This window comes from Enhydra lutris, unplaced genomic scaffold (assembly GCF_002288905.1).
Source record: "Enhydra lutris kenyoni isolate GAN:26980312 unplaced genomic scaffold, ASM228890v2 scaffoldscaffold12, whole genome shotgun sequence".
Taxonomy (NCBI): Eukaryota; Metazoa; Chordata; class Mammalia; order Carnivora; family Mustelidae; genus Enhydra; species Enhydra lutris.
In genome coordinates, this window is record NW_019154096.1 from 54,529,828 (window position 1) to 54,557,291 (window position 27,464).

Genomic DNA, 27,464 nt, shown 5'->3' on the forward strand with positions numbered 1-27,464 from the left:
TTCCACACCTGAAGGCTTTTTCCTTTTTGAATGCTGGTCTTCATGCCTGCTGTGTGTGGGTCTCAGTTTGCTAGCATTTCCCTTGCCCAGATTTCTGACTCAGCGCTCCTGACTTGACTTTGGCCTTTGGCTCCTCAATTCATTCTTCCATCCTGCCTCTGAGGTATCCCACTGAGCCTTGTTTCCTGTTTCAGTAGTGTAGTTCTGATGTTGGGTCCTAGGGTGCGTGTGCAGTGACCTTGCTTCTCTGACCTGAGCCCCACAGGAATGGTCTCCTCACTCCAGGATGTGCCTTTGCAGAGATCTCTGCCCTCCCTGCCTGCGGAGCTCTCTCACACAGAGCCTGGGGCTGCAGAGCACGCCCCTCCGGCAAAGCTCTGTTGAGTGCCTGGTACAGAACATTTGGGAAGATGACGTGTTCAGGTGGAGGTGGGGGACCATGAGAAGTTATATCTAACTTCTGTCCTTGAAACACCCAACATCTGCTTGGTAAAAGATGGCAGAGACCCTGGGAAAGAAGAAGTCAATGGGGTTTGGGGCTGGGAGGATGTTTTTGGCTTTGCCCGAGTTCTGTGGCTTTGAGGCCGCCTCCCCTCACCCTGTGATCTACAGCACTTCGAGAAATTCAAAATAGGTAATAATTGTAAGCTCTTATAGCTTCCACTGTGTGCAAGGCACTGTTCTAAGTGCTTTAAATAAACTCATCTCATTCTCACGGCAGCTTTGTGGGATAAGTATTGATATCTTTTTTGTGAGGAAACTGAGGCACAGAGATGTTAAGGAACTTACCCATCCAGCTGGTGAATGCCCGAGCTGGGCTGTAAATGCAGGCAGTTTGGCTCCAGAAGTGCCCACCCCTCCCTTCCTCTACCCACACGGAAGGGGGCCGGGGGCAGGGGGTGGGGGCAGGCTGGCCTGAGGCCTCTGTTACAAATCATGCACCCAAGTTCAAAAGTATCTTGGCTTAATGGAGTGTGAATAGCTAAGCAGGACGTGCTTGGTAGGAGAAATGTGGAGCTGGACATTGAAGCAACTTTGTAGAGAAGGAAGAGTCTTGCTGGGTAATGGCAGGAGGGTCGGTGACAGGATCCTGTTTCATCTCTGCAGTCAGGGCTTCTGCTGCCTTACTATAGTCATGTTTAGAAGTTGTCAGGAAATCCTGCATCTCTCAAAGGCACAGAGGTGATGCTCCTGGCTTGGGTGTCACGGTCCCATGGTGGTGCTTCTTCAGCAGTCAGGGATGTGCCCAAAATGCCAGCAGCCCAGAGTACGCCCTGACCAGGATGTGTGGGGCTTCTGCTCATTCTCTCTAGGGGAGGGGGGTGCAGAAATGAGGGGCATTTCCAAGGACCCACACCATCTAACTGAGGTGTGTACAGTGCTAATCTGAGAGGGATATTTGTTTTGATAGAAGATATCTTGTCCATGGCATTTTTTCTTCTGTCTTCATATTAATGTTCATTGTCATATCACTTTTTTTTAGGATTTTATTTGAGAGAGAGAGAGAGAGAGAGAGAGCGCACAAGCACAAGCAGGGGAAGTGGCATGCAGAGGGAGAGGGAGAAGCAGACCCCCTACTGAGCAGGGAGCCTGACGAGGTAGTGCTGGATCCCAGGACCCAGAGATCATGACCTGAGCCCAAGGCAGACACATAATAGACTAAGCACCCATGGCCTCTGTCATACCACTTTTTAAAAAACATTTTAATTCCTGGGGTGCCTGGATGGCTCAGTCATTAAGCATCTGCCTTTGGCTCAGGTCACGATCCCAGTGTCCTGGGATCCAGCCCCGCACTGGGCTCCCTGCACCATGGGGAGCCTGCTTCTCCCTCTCTCACTCCCTCTGCTTGTGTTCCCTCTCTAGCTGTGTCTGTCTGTCAAATAAATAAATAAGATCTTAAAAATGAAAAAAAAAGAAAATTGTAACACATAGTACAGAGTTCCCATATATACTTTACTTTGTTATAGTTTCCCATGTAACTAACATCTTGCATTAGTGTGCTGTATTTGTTACAATTGATGAACCAATGCTGATACATTATTACTAATCGATGTCTACAGTTTTCTCTTTGTGCTATATAGTTTTATGAGTTTTGACAAATACATGTCCTAAAATACCATTACGGTATCATGCAGAATACTTTCACTGCCCTAAAAATGTGCTGTTCTTTGCGTATTGATCCCTCCCTCCCTCCCCGCCAAGCCCCGTGCATCCACTGATTGTCTTACTGTATTGCCTTTTCCAAAATGTCATGCAGTTGGAATCATACAATACCTAGCCTTTTCATACTGACTTCTTTCACTGAGCACTATGCATTTAAGGTTCCTCCATGTCTTTTTGTGGTTTGCTCAGTTCCTTTTATCACTGAGTAATACTCCATTGTGAGTATATACTACTGTTTATTCATTTATAATTGAAGGACATCTTATTTCCAGTGTTCGGCAGTTTGGGATAAAGCTTCCATAGACATTCATAGGCAGGTTTTTGTGTGGACATAAGTTTCAACTCATTTGGATAAAGTTGCTGGATCATATGGTAAGAGAATGTTTAATTTTGTAAGAAATAGCCAAACCGTTTTCCAAAGTGGCTGTACCATTTTGCATTCCCAGCAGTTAATAGGAGTTCCTCTTATTCTATGTCCTCACCAGCATTTGGTATTGTCAGTTTTTGGATTTTAGCCATTCTAATAGGGGTGGCATGGTATCTCATTGTTTTATTAATTTGCAGTCCCCTGATGCCATATGATGTTGAGCATCTTTTCATATGCTTATCTCCACCTCTATCTCTTCTTTGGTGACACATCTTGGTTTTTGTTCCTAACCTCATCCCACTTCCCACTTCACCTCCAACCACACATACCTTTTTTCTCATTATGGGTTCAGACATAATTATGGGGCTGATTATATTTTTGGCATGTTTGCCTTTTGGTCACTTCTCAGGCAATTAAGTGAGTCAGTTCCCCTGACTCTTATTGGGTCCACATCTGAATTCCTTTGTTGGTTTTAACTGGGGCTGTCTCATGAGTTCTATATGTTTTCCCCAGTGATGTTGTTGTCTATAAAGTCTGTAGCTGGTACTGGGACCTATAGTCTTAATCCCAAGGTTCAGGATTGATTGTGCTTTCCCGTACAGACAATAGAAAGACTTGTGTGCAAACTTGTCCTCTTCAGACCCTGGTGAGTTTCACATTGCTTTAGACGAAAAATGAGTACACCAGGTTCCTTGAGATCCCAGCTGGACCTCAAACTCTCTGTCTTAATTGAACCTGCATTGAGAAGACTTTCCAAAATCCAAAACTTTCCTGGCCTCTCCTTTTCTTGTTCCATCCATCAGTGTTGTTACTTTTTAGTTATAAATTTGCTTTTCTGGGGTGTCTGGGTGGCTCAGTGGGTTAAAGCCTCTGCCTTCGGCTCAGGTCATGATCCCAAGGTCCTGGGATCGAGCCCCGCATCGGGCTCTCTGCTCGGCAGGGAGCCTGCTTCCTCCTCTCTCTGAGTGCCTCTCTGCCTACTTGTAATCTCTGTCTGTCAAATAAATAAATAAAATCTTTTTTTTTTTTTTAAGATCATGACCTGAGCTGAAGGCAGAGGCTTAACCCACTGAGCCACCCAGGCACCCTAAATAAAATCTTTAAAAAAAAAAATAGATTTGCTTTTCTTACTTATAAATACAGTTGAACCACTTTACGCAAATGTTGAAAATTAGAGAAGGGAGTAAAAAAATTATTCCTAATCCTGTCACCTTTTGTTTGTGATCTTATATCTGTCTTCACGCAGAAAGTTTTGGAATTAACATCTCCAAAGCTTTCTGCCTGGCTAGTGCTTTTTTCCTAAATTCAGTTGGCCCAGGGCTGGTAGGGTTTCCAAATTATGAAAACAGCATATTTGCTGGGGAAGATGGTTCCTACCCATTGCCAGTTTGCATTAATTACATCTTTTCTTTTCTTTTAAGATTTTATTAATTTATTTGACAGCACAAGCAGGGGGAGCAGCAGGCAGAGGGAGAGGGAGAAGCAGGCTCCCTGCTGAGTAGAGAGCTTGACATGGGGCTTGATCCCAGGACCTTGGGACCATGTCTTGAGCCAAAGGCAGTCGTTTAACCAACTGAGCCACTCAGGTGCCCCTACACATTTTTTTCCTTGTAATTTTCTTAAAAAGATTTATTTATTCATTTTAGAGAGAAAGAGAATGTGAGTTGGTGGGGCAGAGGGAGAGAGAGAATCCTCAAGCAGACTCACTGCTGAGTGCAGAGCCTGATGCAGGGCTCTATCGCAGGACCCTGAGATCATGACCTGAGCCAAAATCAAGTCAGCCACCTAACCAACTGAGACACCTGCATGCCCCAACTACATCTTTTTATTTATTTATTTATTTATCCTTTGCTGCTTGACTTCTCATAAGAATGAAGGGCAGTTTAGGTAGTAAATGTGCTGTGCAGGGCGCTGGCCACCCACCTCTCAGTTAATACCTCAGGGTCTTAAGTACAAATCACCACGCATGGTGGTTGTCCTGAGGGGGTGTTGTTCCTGCTGTTGTTTTCCCGTGTATATAAGTATGTGTGTGTGTGTGTGTGTGTGTTTATAAAAATATTTATTCATTTGGGTGGGGAGGGGCAGAGGTAGAAGGAGAGAAAGTCTCTAAGCAGATTCCACGCTGAATGCAGAGGCTGATGCGGGACTGGATCTCATGACCCTGAGTTTATGACCTGAGCCAAAACTAAGAGTTGGACACTTACCCAACTGTGCTGCCCATGCACCTCTGTTTTCCTGTTAGAAAGGTGATCAGTGGTTAGATTTGGTGGTCATTGTCACCTGGGAATAAACTCCACGAGCCTCCTTATTTCTCCCTTTCTTGGCTGTGTGGTTACAGAAGACTGAGACTCGCCTTAAAGAGTGCCCTAGGCTTCTCGTACCCAGTGTACACAGAAGTTTCACAAGTATAAGCACGGGTGCCAAGGGATAGATGAGATCCTTTTCAGGTGATTTCCTGAAGTACATAGGCTACCATTTGGGGCTTTTGAGGCTTTCTGCCATATATAGGAATCAAATAATTTAATAATAGCACTGGGTCTCCTGGGTGATGGGTGGGTACACTTGGTTCCCATCCAGCATTAATCATGGGCCTGTTTGGAGGCCAGCCATTCATTTACTACAGAGATAGTCATTGCTGGGGCGGTTCTGGGCATGAGGGGTATATTAATGAGCAGCATACTCTTGGTGTGCTCTTCATGGAGCCTCCAGTCTTTTTGGCTGAAGAGTCCTTGAACTGGAAAACATTAAGGGGCAGATGGGCCATATACAGCCTTGGAATCTTAAGTGATGACAGGTAACCTCCTTGTCTTTTTTTCTACAGTCCATGCCTTGAAGCCTGGTGGATGGTTTTCTTCAAGTAGGAGTCCTGATGCTCAGAAACATGGCCAGGCCTATGCTTGGGGCTAGATGAGTTGCCCATTTGTTAGGGAAAATATGGGTTCATAGTAGCTTCTCAGAGGGACGTGTTCCACTGGACTCCAGGACCTTTATGAGTGTGTTAGTAAAAGATAGTGGCTTTCAAAGATCCCTTTCCTTCCGGCTCCCTTCCATGTTATTCAGGCTTCTTGAGTTCTAGTCATAGAACCGGCTTTGCCACAAGAAGACCAATCAAGGAAATGCTTTTGTGTTTCCAGTGCTGACTTCCATGTGATGCCTGCGGGCACTTGAAGCCCTGCCTCTGTCCACCAGTCTCCCTTACTCTGATCTCATGCCTTTCTTTTTTTTTTTTTTTTTTTTAAGATTTTATTTATTTATTTGACAGAGATCACAAGTAGGCAGAGAGGCAGGCAGAGAGAGAGGAGGAAGCAGGCTCCCTGCTGGGATTGTGACCTGAGCCGAAGGCAGAGGCTTAACCCACTGAGCCACCCAGGCGCCCCCGATCTCATGCCTTTCAACACGAGGGCAGGAGCTCAGAAGCCAGGCCTGAGGGGAGGGGTAACTACTAGAGAATGGGGCCTGGCCTAGACTCTCCATCCCATCCCAGGGGGTCAAGCTGGCTGGCTGCACTTTCTGCTGGTGATGGATTTTGACTCTGAATAGCTTGGTTGGTTAGAGGAGAAAGGGTAGTGGCTATCTCCTCTTAGTGGTGACAGACGACAACACTGAGGCTTGCCCTAACCCCTTCTCCTTCCTACTCTAGCTTTTCCAATATATCGGGTTGCAGACATGCTGGATTCCTGCCCTTCTGGAGCCAGTCTCGCAATTTTTCATTCCCATGGCCAGGGTTTTGTGCAGAGGAAAGGCCCAGGGTGAAGGCAGTGGCAGCACAGGGAGCCTTTGGGATTGGAGCTTTCTTTACAGGAACACTGCTGACATGGATCCCTTAGTTCTGTGCTAGCTCTGTGGCCAGGGGCAGTCAACCACAGCATCTCACGCTTGTGCCCCCTCTGCTCAGCACCATCCAGGGGCTTCCCACTGATAGCCCTTACTTTGGGCTTTCTCTGGCAGGTGAGAAAGCATTCTCACACCAGTAGTGAAGAATTTTCTCTGTCCAGCACCAAGTCCGAGCATTTAGCTCTTTCAAGGGGAGTCCTTCCGTCTGGACCCTTACTCGCTTAAGAGGGGAGAAACCAAGTGCACTGCGTTTTCATAGGACTCAGAGCCTTCCTTTTGGGAGGCGGTGTGCAGTTTTGGTAAAAATGTCTGAACTTCGCTTTATCAGGGTGGTGGAGTACCTCTAGCACCTGGCACAGTGCTTGGTACATGATAACCCCTTAACTGATTTCCATAACTATTTAGTGCCCATTATCTAAATATTTGGTGCTCTGCTACGTGCTGGGAGTACCATGGGAGCAAGAAGGCAAAGTTTTTGCTCTCATGGATCTTAACATTTTTACAGGAGAAACATGTAAAAGTATTTATAGTTTTAGATAGTGCGGGTGCTGTGTTGAAAATAAAGCAGGGGTGGTGTGCTGGGGAATACCTGGGTAAGAGTAGGAGTTGAGGGGGATGGAGAGAGTACATTTAGGAGGAACCAATGACGGTTTCCTTGAAGAGGTAACATTTGAATTCAGTGACAAAATGGCAGCCACGGCTGTCACATTATACAGCTCCAGGGACACCATCCATGTTATTCTGTGCAGTTTGTGTTCACTGGAGTTGTATGTACAGTGCTCTGGCCACTCAATCATGTGAGAATTGTAGGCAGTGAAAACAGCTAGAGCAAAGGCCCTGAGGCAGGAGGGACCTTGAGGTATTCAAGGAACAGAAAGAAGGCCAGTGTGTGTGGCACTTAGAAGAGAGGAGGACAGTGGAGCAAGATGAGGCAGGAGAGTTTGAAGGCAATAAAAAGAATGTGACATTCAACAGATTATCTGTTGACTCATGAGGGAAGCCAAGGGATGATGTGATGGGGGGAGGCAAGAGTGTGGTTTTAGGAAACTTTTCCAGTAGTGTGGGACCTTAGCACCAGTATGAAGGCATGGGAACCAAGCTGAGTGATGTGTTTTGTTTCCCTAAAAAGGAAACAGCAGCAAAAGTGGCTCAAAGGAAATGCCATTAAGATATTTGAGTCTGACTTTGATAGTGACGGAGAGAAAGGCTCATTGCTTTTTTAATGCTGTCTTATCTTGCTTGTTGTTGAATGTCTCAGCCTTATTATCTCTTTGGATGGCAGTGGGAATATGATTACCGTTTAGCATTTGCTCATCTGTGACATGATGTACCCATGTACAGAACACACAAAAAGTACAATCCTTGCCCTTGGGGAACTGAGATGCTAGAAAGATTTGTTTCTTCCCATTATCCTCTTTAGATATCTTGATCTTCTGGGGCAGCTGGATTCCCAGTGTCCAGGAGGATAGTGGGTGGACAAAAGGCCCTTGGGCAGAATGCTCTGGCCCTTGGGTCTGTAAGAAGCCCCAAGCTGTACACCTACATGCAGAGGGCACCTTGCTTCCCAAATCAGAATGTGATCTTGCTACTGTGGGCCTGCCTGTCTTTTCTTCTCCTTCTCCTTCTCTTCCTCTTCTTCTTTTTAAAAGATTTTATTTATTTATTCAAAGGAGATAGATAGAGAGTGACAGAGGGAGAAGCAGGCTCCCCATGGAGCAGGGAGCCTGATGCAGGACTCAATCCCAGGACCCCAGGATCACAACCCGAGCCAAAGGCAGATGCTTAACTGACTGAGCCACCTAAGCACGCACTTATTATTATTTTTAAAGTTTATTTATTTAAGCAATCTTTATACCTAATGTGGGGCTCAAACTCAGGACCTGGAAATTAAGAGCCAGTTGCTCTACTGACTGAGCCAAACAGGTACCCCTCTCTTTTCTTTTCTTTTTCTTTTTTTTTTTTAAAGATTTTATTTATTTATTTGACAGAGAGATCACAAGTAGGCAGAGAGGCAGGCAGAGAGAGAGGGGGAAGCAGGCTCCCTGCTGAGCAGAGAGCCCGATGTGAAGCTCAATTCCAGGACCCTGAGATCATGACCTGAGCTGAAGGCAAAGGCTTAACCCCCTGAGCCACCCAGGCGCCCCTCTCTTTTCTTATTTTTAAAGAGATTTTGTATAGCCAAGAGTGGGAGCTGTTGTAATGATGCCAAGAAACCCAAGCACCAGGGTCTTCTTTGGTCTAGAATTTTTATACAGTGCCAGGCTGCCTCAGAATCAGCCTGGGGGACTGACCTTTTGGTTCTTTGCTGGTGGTTGGGAGTAGAGGGCAGAAGGTATGGTAGGTCTGTGAACTGTAAGCTTTCACCAAACTGTGGAAAAAGGGTCTGCTGCTCTTGGCTTGGTGTTTTTCCTTTTTAAAGTAATTATCGTATTTTATTCAAAAAAATTTTCCAGTTTTTTTTTTTTTTAAGATTTTACTTATTTATTTGAGAGAGAGAGAGAGAGAGAGAGAGAACACAAGTGAGGTGTAGGGCAGAGGGAGAAGCAGACTCCCTACTGAGCAGGGAGCCCAACGTGGGGCTTGATCCCAGAACTCCAGGATCATGACCTGAGCTGAAGGCAGACACTTAACTGACTCTGCCACCCAGGTGCCCTTTTTCCCCAGTTTTATGGAGATACAGTTGACATACAAGAGCTGTATAAGTTTAACATGTACAGTATAATGACCACATATTTTATGAAATGATTTTCATAGTAAATTTAGGTAACATCCATCATCTCATATGGATATAAAAAGTAGAAAAAAATGTGTATTTGTGTGTGTGTGTGTGTGTGTGTCTGAGATGAGATCATTTAGGATTTACTCCTTTAGCAACTTTAAATCTGCTGGCTCAGTTTGTAGAACATGCAACTCTTGATTGTAGGGTTTTGAGTTCAAGCTCCACACTGGGTGTGGGACCTACTTATAAATACTTTTTTTTTTTTTAAGATTTTATTTATTTATTTGACAGACAGAGATCACAAGTAGGCAGAGAGGCAGGCAGAGAGAGAGGAGGAAGCAGGCTCCCCGCTGAGCAGAGAGCCCGATGTGGGGCTCAATCCCAGGACCCTGGGACCATGACCCGAGCCGAAGGCAGAGGCTTAACCCACTGAGCCACCCAGGTGCCCCAATACTTTTTTTTTTTTTTAAAGATTTTATTTTTTTATCTATTTGACAGAGAGAGGGAGATCACAAGTAGGCAGAGAGGCAGGCAGAGAGAGGGGAGGAAACAGGCTCCCTGCTGAGCAGAGAGCCCGATGTGGGACTCGATCCCAGGACCCTGAGATTATGACCTGAGCCGAAGGCAGAGGCTTAACCCACTGAGCCACTCAGGCGCCCCTAAACACTTTTTTAAACTGTCCCATATAGCGGCATTAACTAGAGTCACTGTGTTGTACTTTACATCCCCCTGGACTGAGCTTATAACTGGACGCTTGTACCTTTAGACCGCCTGGTCTTTTTCTTAGACTTAGGCTGGGGAAGCTCTTTGCTCACTGAAAACCTGGGGTAGAGTTAAATGCCCTAAATGTTGGGAGCCAGGTGAGTTCAGCTGGATTCTTAGCTGAATCAGTCCTGGGAGCTACTGTTTTGAACCTTGAGGAAGGCTTTGGGAATGTGATCGTTGGCTCCCAGCAAGAGATCTCAGGAAACATCTACTTGAGTGAGGCAGATGCATTCCGTGAAATCTTGTTGTATGCTGTAGAGTGGAAAGAGCATCTAGTACTCAGAGTTAAAATCCAGAGGGGGCTGCCCTGCGCTGTGGCCTCATTAGACTCCCAGCTCAGTGTGTGGATGTAGTCCCAGTGGGTGTCATTTTCCCTTCCTTCCTTCCTCCCTCTTCCTTCCCCCTCTTCCACCCTCCCTTTCTTTTCTTATGATTATACAAAATTAATATCATGTAGCTGAATATTTTTTAAAAATCCTAGCTATGACAAAATGTTACCATATATACATTATTTCAAAAGAATTTTACAAAGTTTCTCTACTTAGTATAGTATTTGTGTGGTCACCAAATACCATTTCAGAACAGCTAATGAAGTATCTGTAAATGTGAATTGTTTAAAAATAAAAACATCACCTTTGCAAATGTTTATTTATTTATTTTTGAGGATTTTTATTTATCCATTTGAGAGAGCACAAGTGGGGAGCAGGGGTGGAGGGAGAAGCAAACTCCCCACTGATCAGGGAGCCCAATGTGGGGCTCGATCCCAGGATCCTGGGATCATGACCTGAGGTGAAGGCAGACGCTTAACCGACTGAGTCATCCAGGTGCCCCTCTGCAAATGTTTAGATCCAGGATTGGGAGTTGGGCAAAGCGGGAAGACATGGGCAGCTCTTGAAGGATGGGCTGATAAAACTTCAGAGTCCAGAGATTGGGAACCTAGAATCATTTGCTGATGTTTTTTTAAAAGATTTATTTATTTATTAGAGAGGGAGAGAGAAAGCACACATGCATGCAAGTGGAGGGAGGGGCAGAGGGAGAGAATCTTTTTTTTTTTTTTTAATTTTTAATTTACATAGAATGTATTATTAGCCCCAGGGGTACTACAGGTCTGTGAATCGCCAGGTTTACACACTTCACAGCACTCACCATAGCACATACCTTCCCCAATGTCCATAATCCAACAACCTTCTCCCTACCCCCTCCCCTGGCAACCCTCAGTTTGTTTTGTGACATTAAGAGTCTCTTATGGTTTGTCTCCCTCCTGATCCCATCTTGTTTCATTTATTCCTTTCCTACTCCCTAAACCCCCCACGTTGCCTCTCAACTTCCTCATATCAGGGAGATCATATCATAACTGTCTTTCTCTGACTGATTTATTTCGCTAAGCATAATACCCTCTAGTTCCATCCACGTCATCGCAAATGGCAAGATTTCTTTTGATGGCTGCATAATATTCCATTGTATATATATACCACATCTTCTTTATTCATTCATCTGTTGATGGACATCTAGGTTCTTTCCATAGTTTGGCTATTGTGGACATTGCTGCTATAAACATTCGGGTGCATGTGCCCCTTCAGATCACTACATTTGTATCTTTAGGGTAAATACCCAGTAGTGTGATTACTGGGTCATAGGGTAGCTAGGCTGTACTGTATTCCTATTAGAGACATAAATAGAGGTTGTAGGTGCCCTTGGAGGGAAGCCACCAAGGGAAAAGGTCCTCAGATCTGTTCCTCAGGCACAGGACCTATAAGCTCCATTCTTCTGGGAGAGAATGTCCAACCCAGTAAGGGCAGGAACTAAGCTTAATTTCCAAGAAGGGTGATTAGAGGGGACAACCCACCAAGAAGTAGGGAAAGAGGAAAGGGGAAGACGAGACAACAGGAGCCTTTATAGGGAATGAAGTGACATCACTTCTGGTTCTGGAATTGGACTGGCCTGGCCTCCTGTGCCATATATTTCCTGAGGCAAATAGTGTACCCTTCCTTTTCTTTTGACAACAATATTGAGCTTGAGACTGAGCCACAATCCCTAGACCTGACTGTAGAGGTACCATCCCCACAAGGTGGAGCCTTAACAGCCGCCTTAATTGACCCAGCATTCCTTGCTTCAGATGCCCAATGGTAGTATCCAAGCTGCCACTGGGGGGAAAGGGTGCTGACCACAGGCCTCTCCTAAAATTACCAGAGTGTCCAATATGTACCTTCAGCCTACAGATTCTTTGAGATGTCTGGTAGGTACAATTGTGAATAAGACACAGGCCTGTCCTTGTGGGGTTTACAGTCTAGACCAGAGATTATGAACAGTAGAGAATTTGGAAAATATAAAGAAGTTTGAAAAAGAAAAATTGTACTGCGGTAGCTACTATAATAATTTTATTGCATTTTCTTCCTGTCTTTTCCTCACATACATTTTTTCAAGTATTTTTACATTGTGTGTATGCACAAATTTTTTTAAAAGATTTTATTTATTTATTTAGAGAGAAAGAAAGGAGCACAAACTGGGTGGGGGGTGGTAGGCAAGGAGCAGAGGGAGAGGGACAAGCAGATTCCTCACTGAGCTTGGAGCCAGATGTGGGACTTGATCCTACAACCCTGAGATCATGACCTGAGCTGAAATCGGGAATCGGTCGCTCAACTGATTGAGCCACCCAGGTGCCCCTGCACGGATATTTTGAATCACACTTTGTATGAGATTTTGTTTCATGCTTTTTCATGACTGTAGTAAAATCTACATTTACCATTTTAACCATTTTTAGGTGTATAGTTCAGTGAAATTAAGTACATTCACATTGTTATGCAACCGTCACCACCATCCATTTCCAGAACTTTTTCATCTTCCCAGCTGAAGCTCTGTACTCATTTTTTTTTTTTTAAAGATTGTATGTATTGGGACACCTGGGTGGCTCAGTGGGTTAAGCCTCTGCCTTTGGCTCAGGTCATGATCTCAGGGTCCTGGGATCGAGCCCCGCATCAGGCTCTCTGCACAGTGGGGAGCCTGCTTCCCCCTCTCTCTTTGCCTGCCTCTGTGCCTGCTTGTGATCTCTGTCGAATAAATAAAGATAAATCTTAAAAAAAAAAAAGACTTTATGTATTTATTTGACAGAGAGAGACACAGCGAGAGAGGGAACACAAGCAGGGGGATGGGGAGAAGCAGGCTTTCTGCTGAGCAGGGAGCTTGATGTGGGACTCAATCCCAGGACCCTGGAATCATGACCTGAGCTGAATGCAGCCACTTAATGGCTGAGCCACTCAGGCACCCCTGAAGCTCTGTATTCACTAAACAGTAACTCCCCATCCCCCTTTCCCCACTCCATTCTAGCTACTCATATCTGCATTTTTTTATGGAGATCTGGCAACCACATTTTGTTTTCTGTGTCTATAAATTTGACTACTTTAGGGACCTCTTATGAGTGGAATCATACATTTGCCCTTTTGTGTCTGGGTTATATCACTTGGTGTATGTTTTCAAGGTTCATCCGTGTTGTAGCATGTGTCAGAGTTTCCTCTCTTTTTAAGGCAGAATAATATTCCATTATGTGGACATCCACATTTTGTTTATCCATTCACCGATCAATAGACATGTGGGTTGTTTTAAGCTTTTGGCTACTGTAAACAATGCTGCTGTGAACATGGGTGTGCGAGTATCTATCTGATCCCGTTTTCATTTCTTTTGGGTTATACCCAGAAATGGAGTTGTTGAATCATACGATAAAGCTATGTTTATTCATTTATTTATTTTTTTTGAGGAACCACCATACTATTCTCTCACTGCACTACTTTACGGTCCCACCAGCAATGCACAAGTCTTCCAGTTTCATGAACACTTGAAGAAGAGCTATTTGTATTTTTATCCTATAGTTGAGAACAGGTGAACAACAAACAATAGAGGCTTCAGAGTGGGGTTCTGACGTCCCTGTCCCCTTTCTCTCTCCAGTTAGACAGGGGTGCAGAGCACTTCGCTTCTCAAAACTCAGAGATTAGTCCTCCTGTTTTCAGAACTCTTATTTTTAATGACTTGTGTGATGACCCACCACTCCGTTCACCAGAACTCAGAATACCTCAGCTCATGGAACATTTAGACGGCCTCCAAATTCTTTACTCTTATAAATACCATGGAATATATTTATGCAATGGACTTTTTCCAAATATAAGATTATGCCGTTAGGGTAAAATTCCGGAACTGGGAACGACTACAGATAACAGCGGACACTGAGACAGTACCTACTGTGTTCCAGGCTCTGCTCTGAGGGGTTCATATACATTAACTCATTTAAGTAGTTCATGTGATGGCTACTCATCTCTCTATTTTGAAAAACAGACTAGGGTGCCTGGGTGGCTCAAATTGTTAAACGTCTGACTCTTGATCTTGCCTCAGGTCTTGACCTCAGGGTCATGAGTTCAGGCCTGGTGTTGGGCTCCACGATGGGTGTGGAGCCTACTTTAACAAACAAACAAAACAAATAAATAAAAATAGACTTTTAAATATTTTTTAAAATAGAGGTCTTATTTTTGCTTTATTTTTTAGAGCAGTTTTAGGTTCACAGCGTAGTTGAGGGGCTGTAGAGTTCCATATATACCTCCCACCCCCACACACACATACCGCCTCCCCCACTGTCAGCATCCAGGACCAGAATGGCATATTTGTTACAATCATTGGACCTACATTGACATTTACCTTAGGGTTTGTTCTTCATATCTCCATGAAGATGAAGAAACTGAGGCCCTGAGGGGCGCCTGGGTGGCTCAGTGGGTTAAAGCCTCTGCCTTCAGCTCAGGTCATGATCCCAAGGTCCTGGGATCGAGCCCCACATCGGGCTCTCTGCTTAGCGGGGAGCCTGCTTCCCCACTCTCTCTGCCTGCCTCTCTGCCTACTTACAATCTCTGTCTGTCAAATAAATAAATAAAATCTTAAAAAAACAAAAACAAAAACTGAGGCCCTGAGAGGAAAGGTGATTTGCCCCCTGTCAGGAAGTAGCAGGACCAGACCTTAAGCCAAAGCAGCCTGGCTCCAGAGACTTGGCTGACATTTTAGTGGCTCTTGATGTATATTTGATGCTTTTGGATTTGGCCGCATTTTGCTTTGTGTGGTCAGGTAGTGCCACTTCAGTGTTGGGTGATTGTTCCAATTCACCTGAGAGTAACAGCTTTCTCGGGACGGGAGGCTTTCAATTCTAAAGCCAGGAAAGTCCGGCAAAAGCAAGGACAATTTGGTCGCCCTATTCCAGCAACACCAGAGCCCTCAGGCCCACGATGAAGTGTTTTGAGGAACGAGGTCAAGAGCTGGTGCCTCCCCAGATCATGGGAGGCTGGAGATGGCCAGAATGATGAGGGGAAGGGCCAGATCCACTTCCTGTTTCCTGGCCTCTCCACATTTGTTTGTAGGCACACCGACCGGGGCTCCTGCTTGTTGTTCTGGAATTTAAACTGCCCAGGTAGAGCAGTAGATCAGATTATGTGTTGACTCTTCCTGACCAATGGTTGGTGGGTGTTTGCTGCTTCTTGGACAGGGGAATCGAAGAGCCTTGGCTGCTTGGGCTGGCTCTCACCCACCCTTCCCCTGCAGCACACTTCTTCAACCCAGAGCGCAGTGGGGTATAATTAGACAATGCGAAGAGTGTTTGCCTTGCAGCTCAGGTATGTTGCAACATCCTGAGCTGTGGCCTTACAGTAGGCAAACACATGAAAAGTTGGGTGGGTGGTCACATCTATGATGTGAGAGGGGCAAGGCTTGTTGCCAGCTGCACTGTAGGATTGCCAGAGCACTTCCATAGGGTATCAGAGGATCTGGAGACCAGCAGGGGCCACTTCCTCTGGGGCCAGGCTGGATCTTGATGGATAGGTTGCTGCCTGAGCCTATTAGTTCATTCTTATCATCTTTATTGAGCACCTATTGTACACCAGGATATATATTCAGAGAAATGAGTCCTGCCTCTTGCCCTGCAGTCCTTTCCACCTCCTTCCTACCTACTGCCTGCAGGTAGCTAATCTTAGTATTTTCTGATTTATTCTTCCTGTGTTGCTTTTTGCACAAATGAGCAAATGTATGTGTATTTTCCTCTCTCCCCCTCTTTCTTCCTTAACAGGTAGTATACTGTAGTATTTTTTCCTTGTACTTGACAGTATCCATATCAGTTTGTTAGCTCTCCCTCATAGTTGTATAATACTCTTTGAGCCACTCTTCTATGAATGGGCATTTATGTTGTCTCCAATATTTTGCAGTTACATATTCTTAGAAGTGGGATTGCTGGATCAAAAGTTTTTTTTTAAATATATGTAATTTTGTTAGGTATTGCTAATTTACCCTCCAAAATGGTTGTACTAACTTGTATCGCCACCAGCAGTGTATGAAAATACCTCTTTCCCACAGCTTCACCAATAGAATAATAGCCTACCTTTTAATTTTTGCCAGTCTGATAGGTGAGAATCATGTCTCTTGTTGTTTTATTTTTTTTTTTAAAGGGGTGTTTAAAAAAATACTTTATTTATTTATTTGTCAGAGAAAGAGAGAGAGCACAAGCAGAGGGTGCGGCCTGATGCAAGACTTGACTCCAAGACCCTGGGATCATGATCTGAGCCAAAGGCAGATGCTTAACCAACTGAGCCACCCAGGCGCCCCTCTTGTTGCTTTAATTTGTATTTAAGTTTCATTTCTCCTATCATGAGTGAGGTTGAACATTTCTTTGTATGTTTGTACCTATATCTATATTTCTATAGTTTGAATTTTTTTACTATCAATCTTTTATTTTTCCCCATTAACTTTTTTTTTTAAGATTTTATTTATTTATTTATTTATTTGACAGAGAGAGAAAGCGATCACAAGCAGGCAGGTTGGCGGGGGGTGGGGGCGGGCAGCAGCTCCCCGTCAAGCAGAGAGCCCGATGTGGGGCTCCATCCCAGGACTCTGAGATCATGACCTGAGCCGAAGGCAGAGGTTTAACCCTCTGAGCCACTCAGGCGCCCCTCCCCATTAACTTTTAAGAACAGCTTTATTGAGATATAATTCACATACTATATAGTTCACCCACTTAACGTGTATAATTTAGTGGTTTTAGTACATTCACAGAGTTATGTAACCATCATCATGATCTAATTTTAAAACTTTTTCATCACCCTAAAAAGAATCCCCATATGCATTAGCAGTCACTCCACATTTGTCCTCAGTCCCCCAGCCCTACATAGTCACCAGTCTGCTTTTTGTTTCTACAGATTTGCCTATTGTAGACATTTTATATAATATACACATAATTTGTATTATATACTACAAGTTATATGGGGCACCTGGGTGGCTCAGCCGGTTAAAGATCTGCCTTCCGCTCAGCTCATGATCCTTGGGGTCCTGGGATCGAGCCACTGTTGGGCTCCCTGCTCAGTGGGGAGTCTGTTTCTCCCTCTCCTTCGGCCCCTCCCAGCCCCCACTCATGCTCTCTCTTTCTCAAATGGATAAATAAAATCTTAAAAAAAAAAAAAGTTATATTATTTATCATGTCATATCAGTGGAATCATACAATATATGGTCTTTTGTGACTGGCTCCTTTTACTTAGCATAAGTGATATAATGCTTATAGAGTTCCAGGCAGTTTCTAACATTTAATCCTCACAACTCTGAAATAGTTACCATTTTGTTATTTTCCCCTTTTTATGGATGAGGAAACTGAGGCACAGAGAGGTTAAAGGTCTTGCGTGAGGTCACATGGCAGTAAGAAGATGGACTTCGGAGTCAGGCAGACTTCAACTCCAAGCTCTATCTCTTGCTTGCTGTTTGACATAGGGAATATTACTTAAACTCTCTTTAGTGTCTTTTTTTCATGTTAGTTAAATGAATATAACAGTGGCTAAATCTTGTTGGAGAATTAAATGTTGTGACATAGTGCTTAGTCCAAGGCCTAAAACTTAATAGAAATTCAGTTAATCATCACAGTTATTAGTAGGTGTAGAATCAGGCAAAGATCTGGTTTATATTGTGTGGTTGGCCTTGCCCCCCCAGCACTGAGGTGTACCTAAGATACCAGCTTTTTAAAAATATATATATAATTCGCATACCATGAAATTTACCTTTTTAAAGTATACAGTTCAGTGCTTTTCAGTATATTCATAAGGTTGTGCAACCATCATCACTAATTTAATTCTAGAACATTTCCATCACCCAAAAATAAATTGTGCCCATTAGCAGTCACTCCCCATTCTCTACTCCCCTAACCCCTGGCAACCACTAATCGATTTTCTGTCTCTGGATTTGTTTATTCCAGCCATGTTGTATAAATGTATTATGTGGCCTTTTGTATCTGGCTTTATTCACTTAGCACTTTTTTTTTTTTCTTTAAAAAAAAAAGTCCCTCTTTAAAAAAAAAAAAAAGAATAATGCTACTATGAATATTAATGTACAAGGTTTTTTGTTTGTTTTTTGGTGGATTTAAAAAAATTTTTTTTTAATTTTTTTTTTTTAAGATTTTATATATTTATTTGACAGAGAGAAAGACACAGTGAGAGAGGGAACACAAGTAGGAGGAGTGGGAGAGGGAGAAGCAGGCTTCCTACTGAACAGGGAGCCCTATGTGGGGCTCGATCCCAGGACTCTGGAATCATGACCCGAGTTGAAAGCAGTGGCTTAACCCACTGAGCCACCCAGGCACCCCTTAAAATTTTTTTTAAAGATTTTATTTATTTATTTGACACACAGAGATCACAAGTAGGCAGAGAGGCAGGCAGAGAGAGATGGGGGAAGCAGGCCCCCTGCTGAGCAGAGAGCCCAATGTGGGGCTCAATCCCAGGACCCTGAGATTGTGACCTGAGCTGAAGGCAGAGGCTTTAACCCCCTGAGGCACCCAGGCACCCTTGGTGGGTTTTTTAAAAGATTTTATTTCTTTTTTTGAGAGAGAGAAACAGAGAGAGCACGAGCAGGGGGAGGAGCAGAGGGACAAACAGACTCCCCTGCTGAGCGTGGAGCCCGACTTGGGGCCCAATCCCAGGACCCTGAGATCATGACCTGAGTTTAACTGACTGAGCCACCCAGACGCCCCAATCTGCAAGTTTTTGTGTAAACATAATAGTTTTAGTCCTTTTGAGTGTATACCTAAGAGAGGAACTGTTGGGTCACGTGGTAACTTTAACTTTTTAAGGAACTGCAAACGGTTTTACAAAGCAGCCCTGCCATTTGACATTCCCACCTGCTGTGTGTGAGAGTGGCAAGTTCTCCATATACTCCTCAACACTTGTTATTATTGTCTTCTATTTTAGCCATCCCAGAGGGGATGAAGTGGTTTTGATTTGAACTTCCGTATTAACTAGTGGTGTAGAGCTCGAGATGCCAACTTTTAGGTCAGCTCTTTTCTGCCTACTCCAGCTGTTGTGTTTCCTCCAGAAAGTCTCTCCTGGCTTCCTATTCATCTCTGCCTGATCTTAGTGGGCATTTTGGCCTCTTGGGTGCTGATTGATACCTTCTTAGTCCAGGTGCTTGGGGCAGGCTTTGGGCAGGTTCCAGTGGTCGGGCAGCTACGTCTGGGATTAAAGCACAGGTTCTTTCTGTGTGCAGGTTTGATATTACTCTGCAAGCCACCATATCCATCCCTAGGCTCGCCAAACTGCTGGGACAAAGCCAGCTTCTCCCCTGGGTACCTCAGTGAGCAGGATCAGAAGTTCTTGAGCTGGAAGCAGTCTCACCCATCCTTCTACAACAAGTCAAGACAAGAACCCTTCCCTCACCCGCTCCCTGCCAGATTGGGGAGAACCAGTAAGGTGTTCCTTTAAAATCTCCATAGGGAGCCTGCTTCCTCCTCTCTCTGCCTGCCTCTCTGCCTCCTTGTGATCTCTGTCAAATAAATAAATAAAATCTTTAAAAAAAATAAAATAAAAAAAAAATAAAATCTCCATAGGAAGAAATTCCGCCAGCCCCCTTTTACCACCAGCGGCAAATGGGCGAGTGTTTTAGCAGCCTTCTGTGTTAGAAGACTGCTTTGCTCTGACCCACGTCCCTCCTTCTGCAGCACGTGCCAGTTTCCCCTCGTGCTTTTCTTCCTCAGAGGGTGTGGGACACAGCTGCCCCAGGGAGGGCCTTCCTCCTCTGGTCCCACAAAACCGTTGTGGCTGGAGAAGTCTCACGTGAGGAAGTGCAGACCAAGCCAGGCCTCTCCAGGGGGCCGGAAAGACTGAACGACCTTGTCACTTGGCTGTTGCCTGGGCAGTCTGCTTTGAAAAAGAGCCCTCCTGACAGGCTCCAGGTTGCGTGTTTATCCCGAGGCTGGCCATTCCAAATGCGTGTTTCAGACCTTAGAGGGTGCGTCCAGCCCGCTTGGTGGGTGGTAATCGAGTGCAGGTGGACACCATCTGGCCGGGCCTGTGCCTCCCAGCCAGCCCAGTAAGGGCCGGCCTGCCCACCACAGAGCTGGCCCAGAAAGCACCCCGCATGGAGGCAGATGGTGGGCATGTGCGCATGCACTTGCTCTGACACGCGTGTGCATGCGTGCGTGCGTGCGCAGTTTCCTCACAGTGGCGGTGCTGCTCGGACGCAGATGGTTTCTCCCCGCGTTTGACGGTTCTCCCCATCGTGCAGTCTGAGGAACATGTTCTTTTTTGTCTGTTTCTCAAATTTTTGTGGTTAGAAATCCTGTATTTTTCTTGGCCCAAGATGAAAGCCCTGGAATAATGGTCTAATACATTTTACAAAGCTGCTTCTAATTGGAGGCTGCTTGAAATCTTCCCTTTGGCCTAGTGACCCATCTCCCTCGATGGAGTTTTAAGTCTGAGTCAGTGTTGCATTACCTTGGATTTTCACACTCCTCTCCAGCCTGCAGCCCCAGGGAGGTGGCTCTTCCGGCCTCAGCTGGCTTAGCTATTCCCCTCAGTGCCCCTGCACTGAATTGCCCCCAAATATGACAGTTCAGTAAAAGGAAGAAAATAGCTTACCCTGTGTCCTGCCAAACAACTTCTCATCTGGTCTGTGAAATCCTAGTTGTTTACCCTCAGACTGGTTTCTGTCTCCCACTCTGCTAGATACTCAGAGGAAATGCAAACCATAGATACTTCTTTTAAATACAATTAGGCACCAGCATGACACCTTTAAGGACAGATTCCTTTTCAGTCCTTTGGACAACGTAGCTTCTCAGAGGTTATCTTCCTGCTACAGCAAGTGCGGGAGGGCTGAGCTCTCCCAGGCACACAGGCAAGGTTAGGGCTGGTGTCTGAGCTTCGAGCTTTGCTTCGGAGCCTTTGGAATCTCTTTCTGTCCAGTCTCCCGACCTGGCCTCCTGAGGGTGCTGAGGAGAATGATAGAGGAAAGATGCGTGTGGAATTCCAGGGTTGGGCATCATCATCCTTTTGAAACTCTCGCCTCTGACTCCCTGTTCCAGTAGCTTGGCTAGCAAGGAGGTGTTGGCTGTCATCTTAGTTTATGGTTTGTATTTGTATGCTGAGGAGTTTACATGTGTATAATCATTGTGGCTCATGTTTGTACAAGATATAATTACTGAAAATTATATCATGAACATATTTTAATTTTTAACCCTTCCCATGCTGGCAAACCTCCTGAGATGTCAAGAAGTCCTTCCTGAATGCTGCCCTCCCAAATGGGGGTATGTCACCCCCCCCCACCACCACCAACCAGGACTTGCTTTCTCATTCACATCGTTTTCCTCTCTGGCAGAAGTCCATTTCAGGGACTTCCCTGAAGACTTGGCACTCCTGATTGTTTCCTAGAGGTCAGAGGCAGGCATTCCTCCCTCGCCTCATCTTCACCGTGATGAATGTGGCCATAGATGGAGTAACTGTCATCATTCTTGTCCACCTGGGGTGAGAAGGGAGCCCAAATCATACTTCCCCAGCGTTCCAGTGATTAAAGAGTACACACGGGACACCAGGTTTCAGGAAGAGCATGTGCTGATTGATGAGCACGTGTGGGGTGCTGGGTGTCAGGAAGAATACAGGTCCTCCCAATATTTGGAATCTGCCTTGGGACCTGTCCACAAATGCCGAGTTTGGAGACCAGCCTGCCCAGCCCAAGAATTGTACCCTGGTGGGGCAGGGTGAAGTTGGGAGTGGAGAAAGGGTCTTGTCCTCACAGAGCATATAACAGGACTTGTGTCCTTAGCAAACTAAGTAGGTGCTTATTAACAGCTTGAAGGAATAAGGAGTGTGAATAAGGAAGATTTTCGGTAATAGAGCCTTAATCACTCAAAGGAATGTTCCAGAGCCACAAAATGTGGAACTCATAATTTAGAGGGCCACCAGGGGAATTTGATTGCCTGGGCCGAGGTCATACCCATGTACCATGGGTGGCAGGAGCGCGAGACTAGTATTGTGACTCCTTTTGGGCTACTGAGGGAGATTCCTCTGATTAAGGGGTTTGGTTGGTGAGGCCACCAAAAATAGGGGAGAACTTTAATTGGACTTTAAAAACAGTTTTCCTAAGGTAGTTGAACTAAAAACATTTGCTTTTTATTCCTTCCAGATTTACAGGAACAGACGGGCCTAGTGGTTTTGGCTTTGAATTGACATTTCGTCTGAAGAGAGAAACAGGGGAGTCTGCCCCCCCAACATGGCCAGCAGAGCTAATGCAGGGCTTGGCCAGATACGTGTTCCAGTCAGGTAAGAAGGCCAAGAGCTGGCTGGCGTGGGGATCCTTTTGTCATGAGCCTGGTTGGCTTTGAAGGACTCATAGACATTATTTTGATATCTGTAGAGTGACCTTTCCTGTGAGTACTGTACCCCATTTATACCACGAAGGTGGCTTGTTCTGCCTGGTGTCTCCTGGGTGGGAAGCTACCTGGGGCGGGGAAGAGAAGGCTATGCCACTATGACCTCCAGTAGCCACTGTTATGATACCCTGAGCCCGTGTTGCGGACTGCCAGCCATACCTCAGATTCCCAGTGAGCCAAATGCCAACTCAGCATGGAGCTGATCAGCATTCTTTGTCTGTCCCATTTCCCATAATTAGTATGGTCCTTGCTCCCTGCTGCCAGTGGCCTAGCCATCTCTATTTTTGGGGTCCCAAGAGCATGTGTTAATCTTGGTTAAGTCTTGGGTTAACAGTAGAGGGTGTGGCAAAGAGAAAGAATTGCTGGGAGTTTGATCCCTCACAAGCTAGAATCAGGTGGGAACTTTACAGTCAGAAAAATTTGATTCACGTGATTCAACTGGCCTCCAGGGGATGGTCCGTGCTTCTGGTGCCCCTCTGGAGACTGCCAACGTGGCACCCGAAGTGGAGACTTTGTGTTGGGACCTTGGTCTCCTGCCTTAGCTCATCCTGCCTGTAGTCCTCCAGTGGGATAAAATGCTAGAGCAAAATTTAATACCATTTGTGAAAGGTTTCATATCATCTGGGTGTTTCTTTGCGGCTAATTAATTACTCAAACATTTCCCGTATAGTCTCAAGATTTTGGTTTTTTTGGTTTGGTAAGTAGCCTTCAGATGAAGGCCAAGACAGTTTTATCCAACTCTTTTGCTCTCTGACTGCCGTGGATGAGCAGCGTCTAGGGCAGAGACCCGCAGAGTGTGGTCCTTGGGTCCCTTGCCTCAGAAGCACCTGGAGAGCTTGTTGTAACCACGTGTTCCTGGGCCCCACAGGAGACCTCTGGCTCAGGACCTCTTTGGAGTGTTGTTCCCAGATGCTTCTGGTAGAGACTAAATTTAGAGAGCCATAGATGTGACAGTGACTTTTTTCCCAGCTTCATGTAGGTTATAAATTGGGAGTGCAAGAGATCCTCTAGGTGTAACTCATCTGCCCTCTGTCTGGACCCCTGGGGTCAGTTGTTGGCAGGGTGGCTATCACATTATGGCACTGATCCTTAACTACTATCTTCCATTTTGTGTCCTATGGAATAGTCCCCTTTGGAGGACTACAGTGGGTCCTTTCTAAGCAAGGGTTCCCAAACCTGGCTGCTCATGAGATTCTCTGGCACATTTGTCCCCAACCCTCTGCATGGCTGTGATTCAGTTGGTCAGAGGGGAGACCAAGGCATCTGTTTCTTTCTTTTTTTTTTTTTATTTGTCAGAGAGAGAGAGCGAGCGAGCACAGGCAGATAGAATGGCAGGCAGAGGCAGAGGGAGAAGCAGGCTCCCTGCCGAGCAAGGAGCCCAATGTGGGACTCGATCCCAGGACGCTGGGATCATGACCTGAGCCCAAGGCAGCTGCTTAACCAACTGAGCTACCCAGGCGTCCCGAGGCATCTGTTTCTTAATCAGCTTCCCTGGGACTCTAAGGCAGTTGGTCTGGGGATGATGTTTGGGTTCTAAAGGATTGTTGACCAGGAAGAAGTCCTCTTCACAGGGATAGGGGAAGCAGGCCTGAAGCAGTGGCCCATGGGATTTGGTACTGTCCTAATGTTTTTGGCAGAAACTTTAAAAATTGTACCAGGAGTCTCTTGATTGAACCCTTTTGTCTTCCCGCTTTTCCTTCTTTGGACGCCTGAAGCTGACTGATAAAGAACTGTCTTTGGAAAAATAGACTTTTCTTGATAGGAAATTTAATCTGCTGTAGGAAAGGGGGCTCTTAAGACTAGGCAACCTCTTGCTTGTATAGACAAGTAACTCCTTGCCCACTGCTTAAGCCAGTGCATTTATATGTTTGTTTCTACTTACTGTACTTGCTCAGGTGGATAGAAATCAGAGAAATGTAAAAACAGGTGTTATGAGTCACTGTCAGAAGGAGTCAAGCAGATGAACTTCTGAAATAGTTCTGATGTTAAAGTTCTGAATTAATAGTGCAAGTAAGTGGAGAAATAAGATTTAACTTGTGGCAGTTCATTTCAGCCACACAATAAACATCATCAGGGACCGTTTGGCACCACTAGTGTGATCATCGATTCAGACAGATGATCAACGGATGCTAAAACCATTGGATAAAAGGATTCAGGGAACAAGATATTCACAGGGACTCAGACCCTCCACAGATTACTTATTTGTTACTGAGAAAAGTACCTTTACAGTGACAGGATTTGGGTGGACACCAGCTTGACCACATGATCAAACATAGCAACACCAGTAATGGACAGCTTATTACTGGGTATCTCCTTATGAGTGGCAGTGCGCAGTAGAAGACATCAGCTGGGTAGCACTTTTCCAAAAAAGGTTTCACCTGCATTGAATCATGAGCAAACAATTAGACAAATCTAAATGGTAGGACATTTTATAAGAAAACTTTCTGGACTCTTCAAAAATGTCAGTCCTATGAAAGATCTACAAGGGTAAGGTGCGCGGCTGTACTAGATTATAGAACACACGACGGTTTAAATGCACTTGTGATCCTTAATTGGATCCTGAATATGGGGGGGGTCACTTTTAGGGCCACTGGAAAAAATAGAAATATAGACTGTATATTAGATAATAGGACCGTACAACTGAAATTCCTTGGGTGCCATATGATGTAATGGTTATTTGGCTAATGTGCTTGTTCTTAGGAGATAAAAACTGAAGCGCTTATGAACAAAATGACATGATTTCTGTAACTTAATTTTCAAATGAGTAGACAAAAAAGTAAAGTGTATGTAGAGAGAGAAAAGAAAGCAAATGTGGCAAAATGTCCACAATTCTGGCGAATCTAGGTGAAGGGCATATGGGTATTTGCTGTACTGACTTTCTGACTTTCCTATGTAATTGAAAAAATTTTTTTAAAAGATTTTATTTATTTATTTGACAGACAGAGATCACAAGTAGACAGAGAGGCAGGCAGAGAGAGAGAGAGGGAAGCAGGCTCCCCGCCGAGCAGAGAGCCCAATGCGGGACCCGATCCCAGGACCCTGAGATCATGACCCAAGCCGAAGCCAGCGGCTCAACCCACTGAGCCACCCAGGCGCCCCCTGTAATTGAAATTTTTTAAATAAAAAAGTTGTGGCTGTTTCTTGAATGTAGCCTGTCCGGTGTGTACCCTATGGTCCCTTCTGCACCAAGGCCCCATTTCTGGTGTCTTTAGTGTGACTTCAGATCTTGTCAGGCAATGCACAGCCTCGGCAGGATGGCTGCCCTTCCAAAAGTATACCACTTGGTTTTCTGTTTTCCAGATTCTCTGTAATATGATCATACTACTTAAATAGTAGCTAAAACAAACCTACCTGAAATGCTTTTTGGAGCATGGCAGGGAATAATAATAAATTATTTAAATAATGGAAAAATGATTTTTAAAAGTATATGGTAAGTGATGCAAGGGAGGAGGCCATGGCTATGGGCCTAAATGGTGAAGACAAAGGCTCACATTTGATAGTGTGTTCCGTGCACCAGCCACTGTCGCAAGGGCTCGTTTAATATGCAGTAAAGCTCTAGGAGTTAGAAACCGTCTTATACTATGGAGAGAGTAGCAGGGAGCAAGACAGTATGGAAAGGTGAAGTATAACATGTCCAAGATCACACCTATAGGATGTACAAAGCAAGATTTGAACCAGGAAGTTAGTTCTTCATGCCATTCTCCTAACCATGATGCTATGTTGCCTATCGCTCAGCTGATGTGTGGGCTGTTGGATGTCTCAGGCTGGACATGGGATTGGAGAATCCTCCATATGGATGACTCCACTGGTTCGCATGGCATGTCTTACTCAGTCACTCTGGAACATCTGGAAAATAGAGGGGGCAGAAGCCATTCGTAATATTACCCAAATCCTCTTAAATCCATCCTTCTGTCCTTTAGCTTTTTTTTTTTTTTTTTTTTGCGAGGGGGAGAGAGGGAGAGAGCGAGAGAGCACAGGTGAGTGAGAGCACAAGAGCGAGGGAGGGAGAAGCAGCCAGAGGGGGAGGGAGAAGCAGACTCCCCACTGAGCCGGAAGCCCAATGCAGAGCTCAGTCCCAGGACCCTGGGATCATGACCTGAGCTGAAGCAAATGCTTAACCGACAGCCACCCAGGCATCCCTGGTCCTTTAACTTTCATAGTTATGAAAATATATATATAAAAGTACAGCTTGATAACTATTCACAAACTAAACACACCCATATAACTAGCATCCAAATCAAGAAAAAGGCTAGTTCTCAGGGCGCCTGGGTGGCTCAGTGGATTTAAACCTCTGCCTTCGGCTCGGCTCATGGTCTCAGGGTCCTGGGATTGAGCCCCGCATTGGGCTCTCTGCTCAGCAGGGAGCCTGCTTCCCCATCTCTCTCTGCCTGCCTCTCTGCCTACTTGTGATCTTTCTCTCTGTCAAATAAATAAATAAAAGATTTAAAAAAATAAAAAAGACAGAGGCTAGTTCTCTAGAAACCTCCCTTGTGCCCACTTGTAATCACCATCCCTTGTTCTTTCCTTTCCTTTCTTTCTTTCTTTCTTTCTTTTTTTTTCCCACTTCACTGCATTGTATAGGTCCTGAGCACCATATGCCTGAACTTGTTGGTACTAAGCTAAGTAGCCCCCATTTCTGCTCCTCTTCCCATACTGTTCACCATCCTGTGCATAGCTATCAGGTCCAGGGGCAGCCTAGTATGACTGTGAAGAACATGGCTCCTGGACCCAGACTGCCTTCACTCTTAGCCCTGCCTCCTGACTTTGGGCAGTGTAACTCATTTACTCATCTAGAAAACAGAGATAATAATGGTAACTACACATAAAGTTACTGAGAAGATGAAATGAGCTAATACTTCCAAACAGTGCCTGATGGGGTGCCTGGGTGGCTCAGTTGTTAAGCATGTGCCTTTGGCTCAGGTCAT

The 27,464-nt window shown here is 45.1% G+C and overlaps 1 protein-coding gene across 3 annotated transcripts in view; it reads left to right on the plus strand.

The window, feature by feature from the left end:
- LOC111145420 (SUFU negative regulator of hedgehog signaling) overlaps positions 1 to 27,464 on the plus strand; it is a 114,351-nt gene that overhangs the window by 11,451 nt on the left and 75,436 nt on the right. For all 3 annotated transcript variants that reach the window (XM_022500296.1, XM_022500297.1, XM_022500295.1), the window contains exon 3: positions 22,293 to 22,429. In XM_022500296.1, coding sequence (XP_022356004.1) covers positions 22,293 to 22,429 — 137 coding nt within the window. The remainder of the gene's footprint in view (positions 1 to 22,292; positions 22,430 to 27,464) is intronic.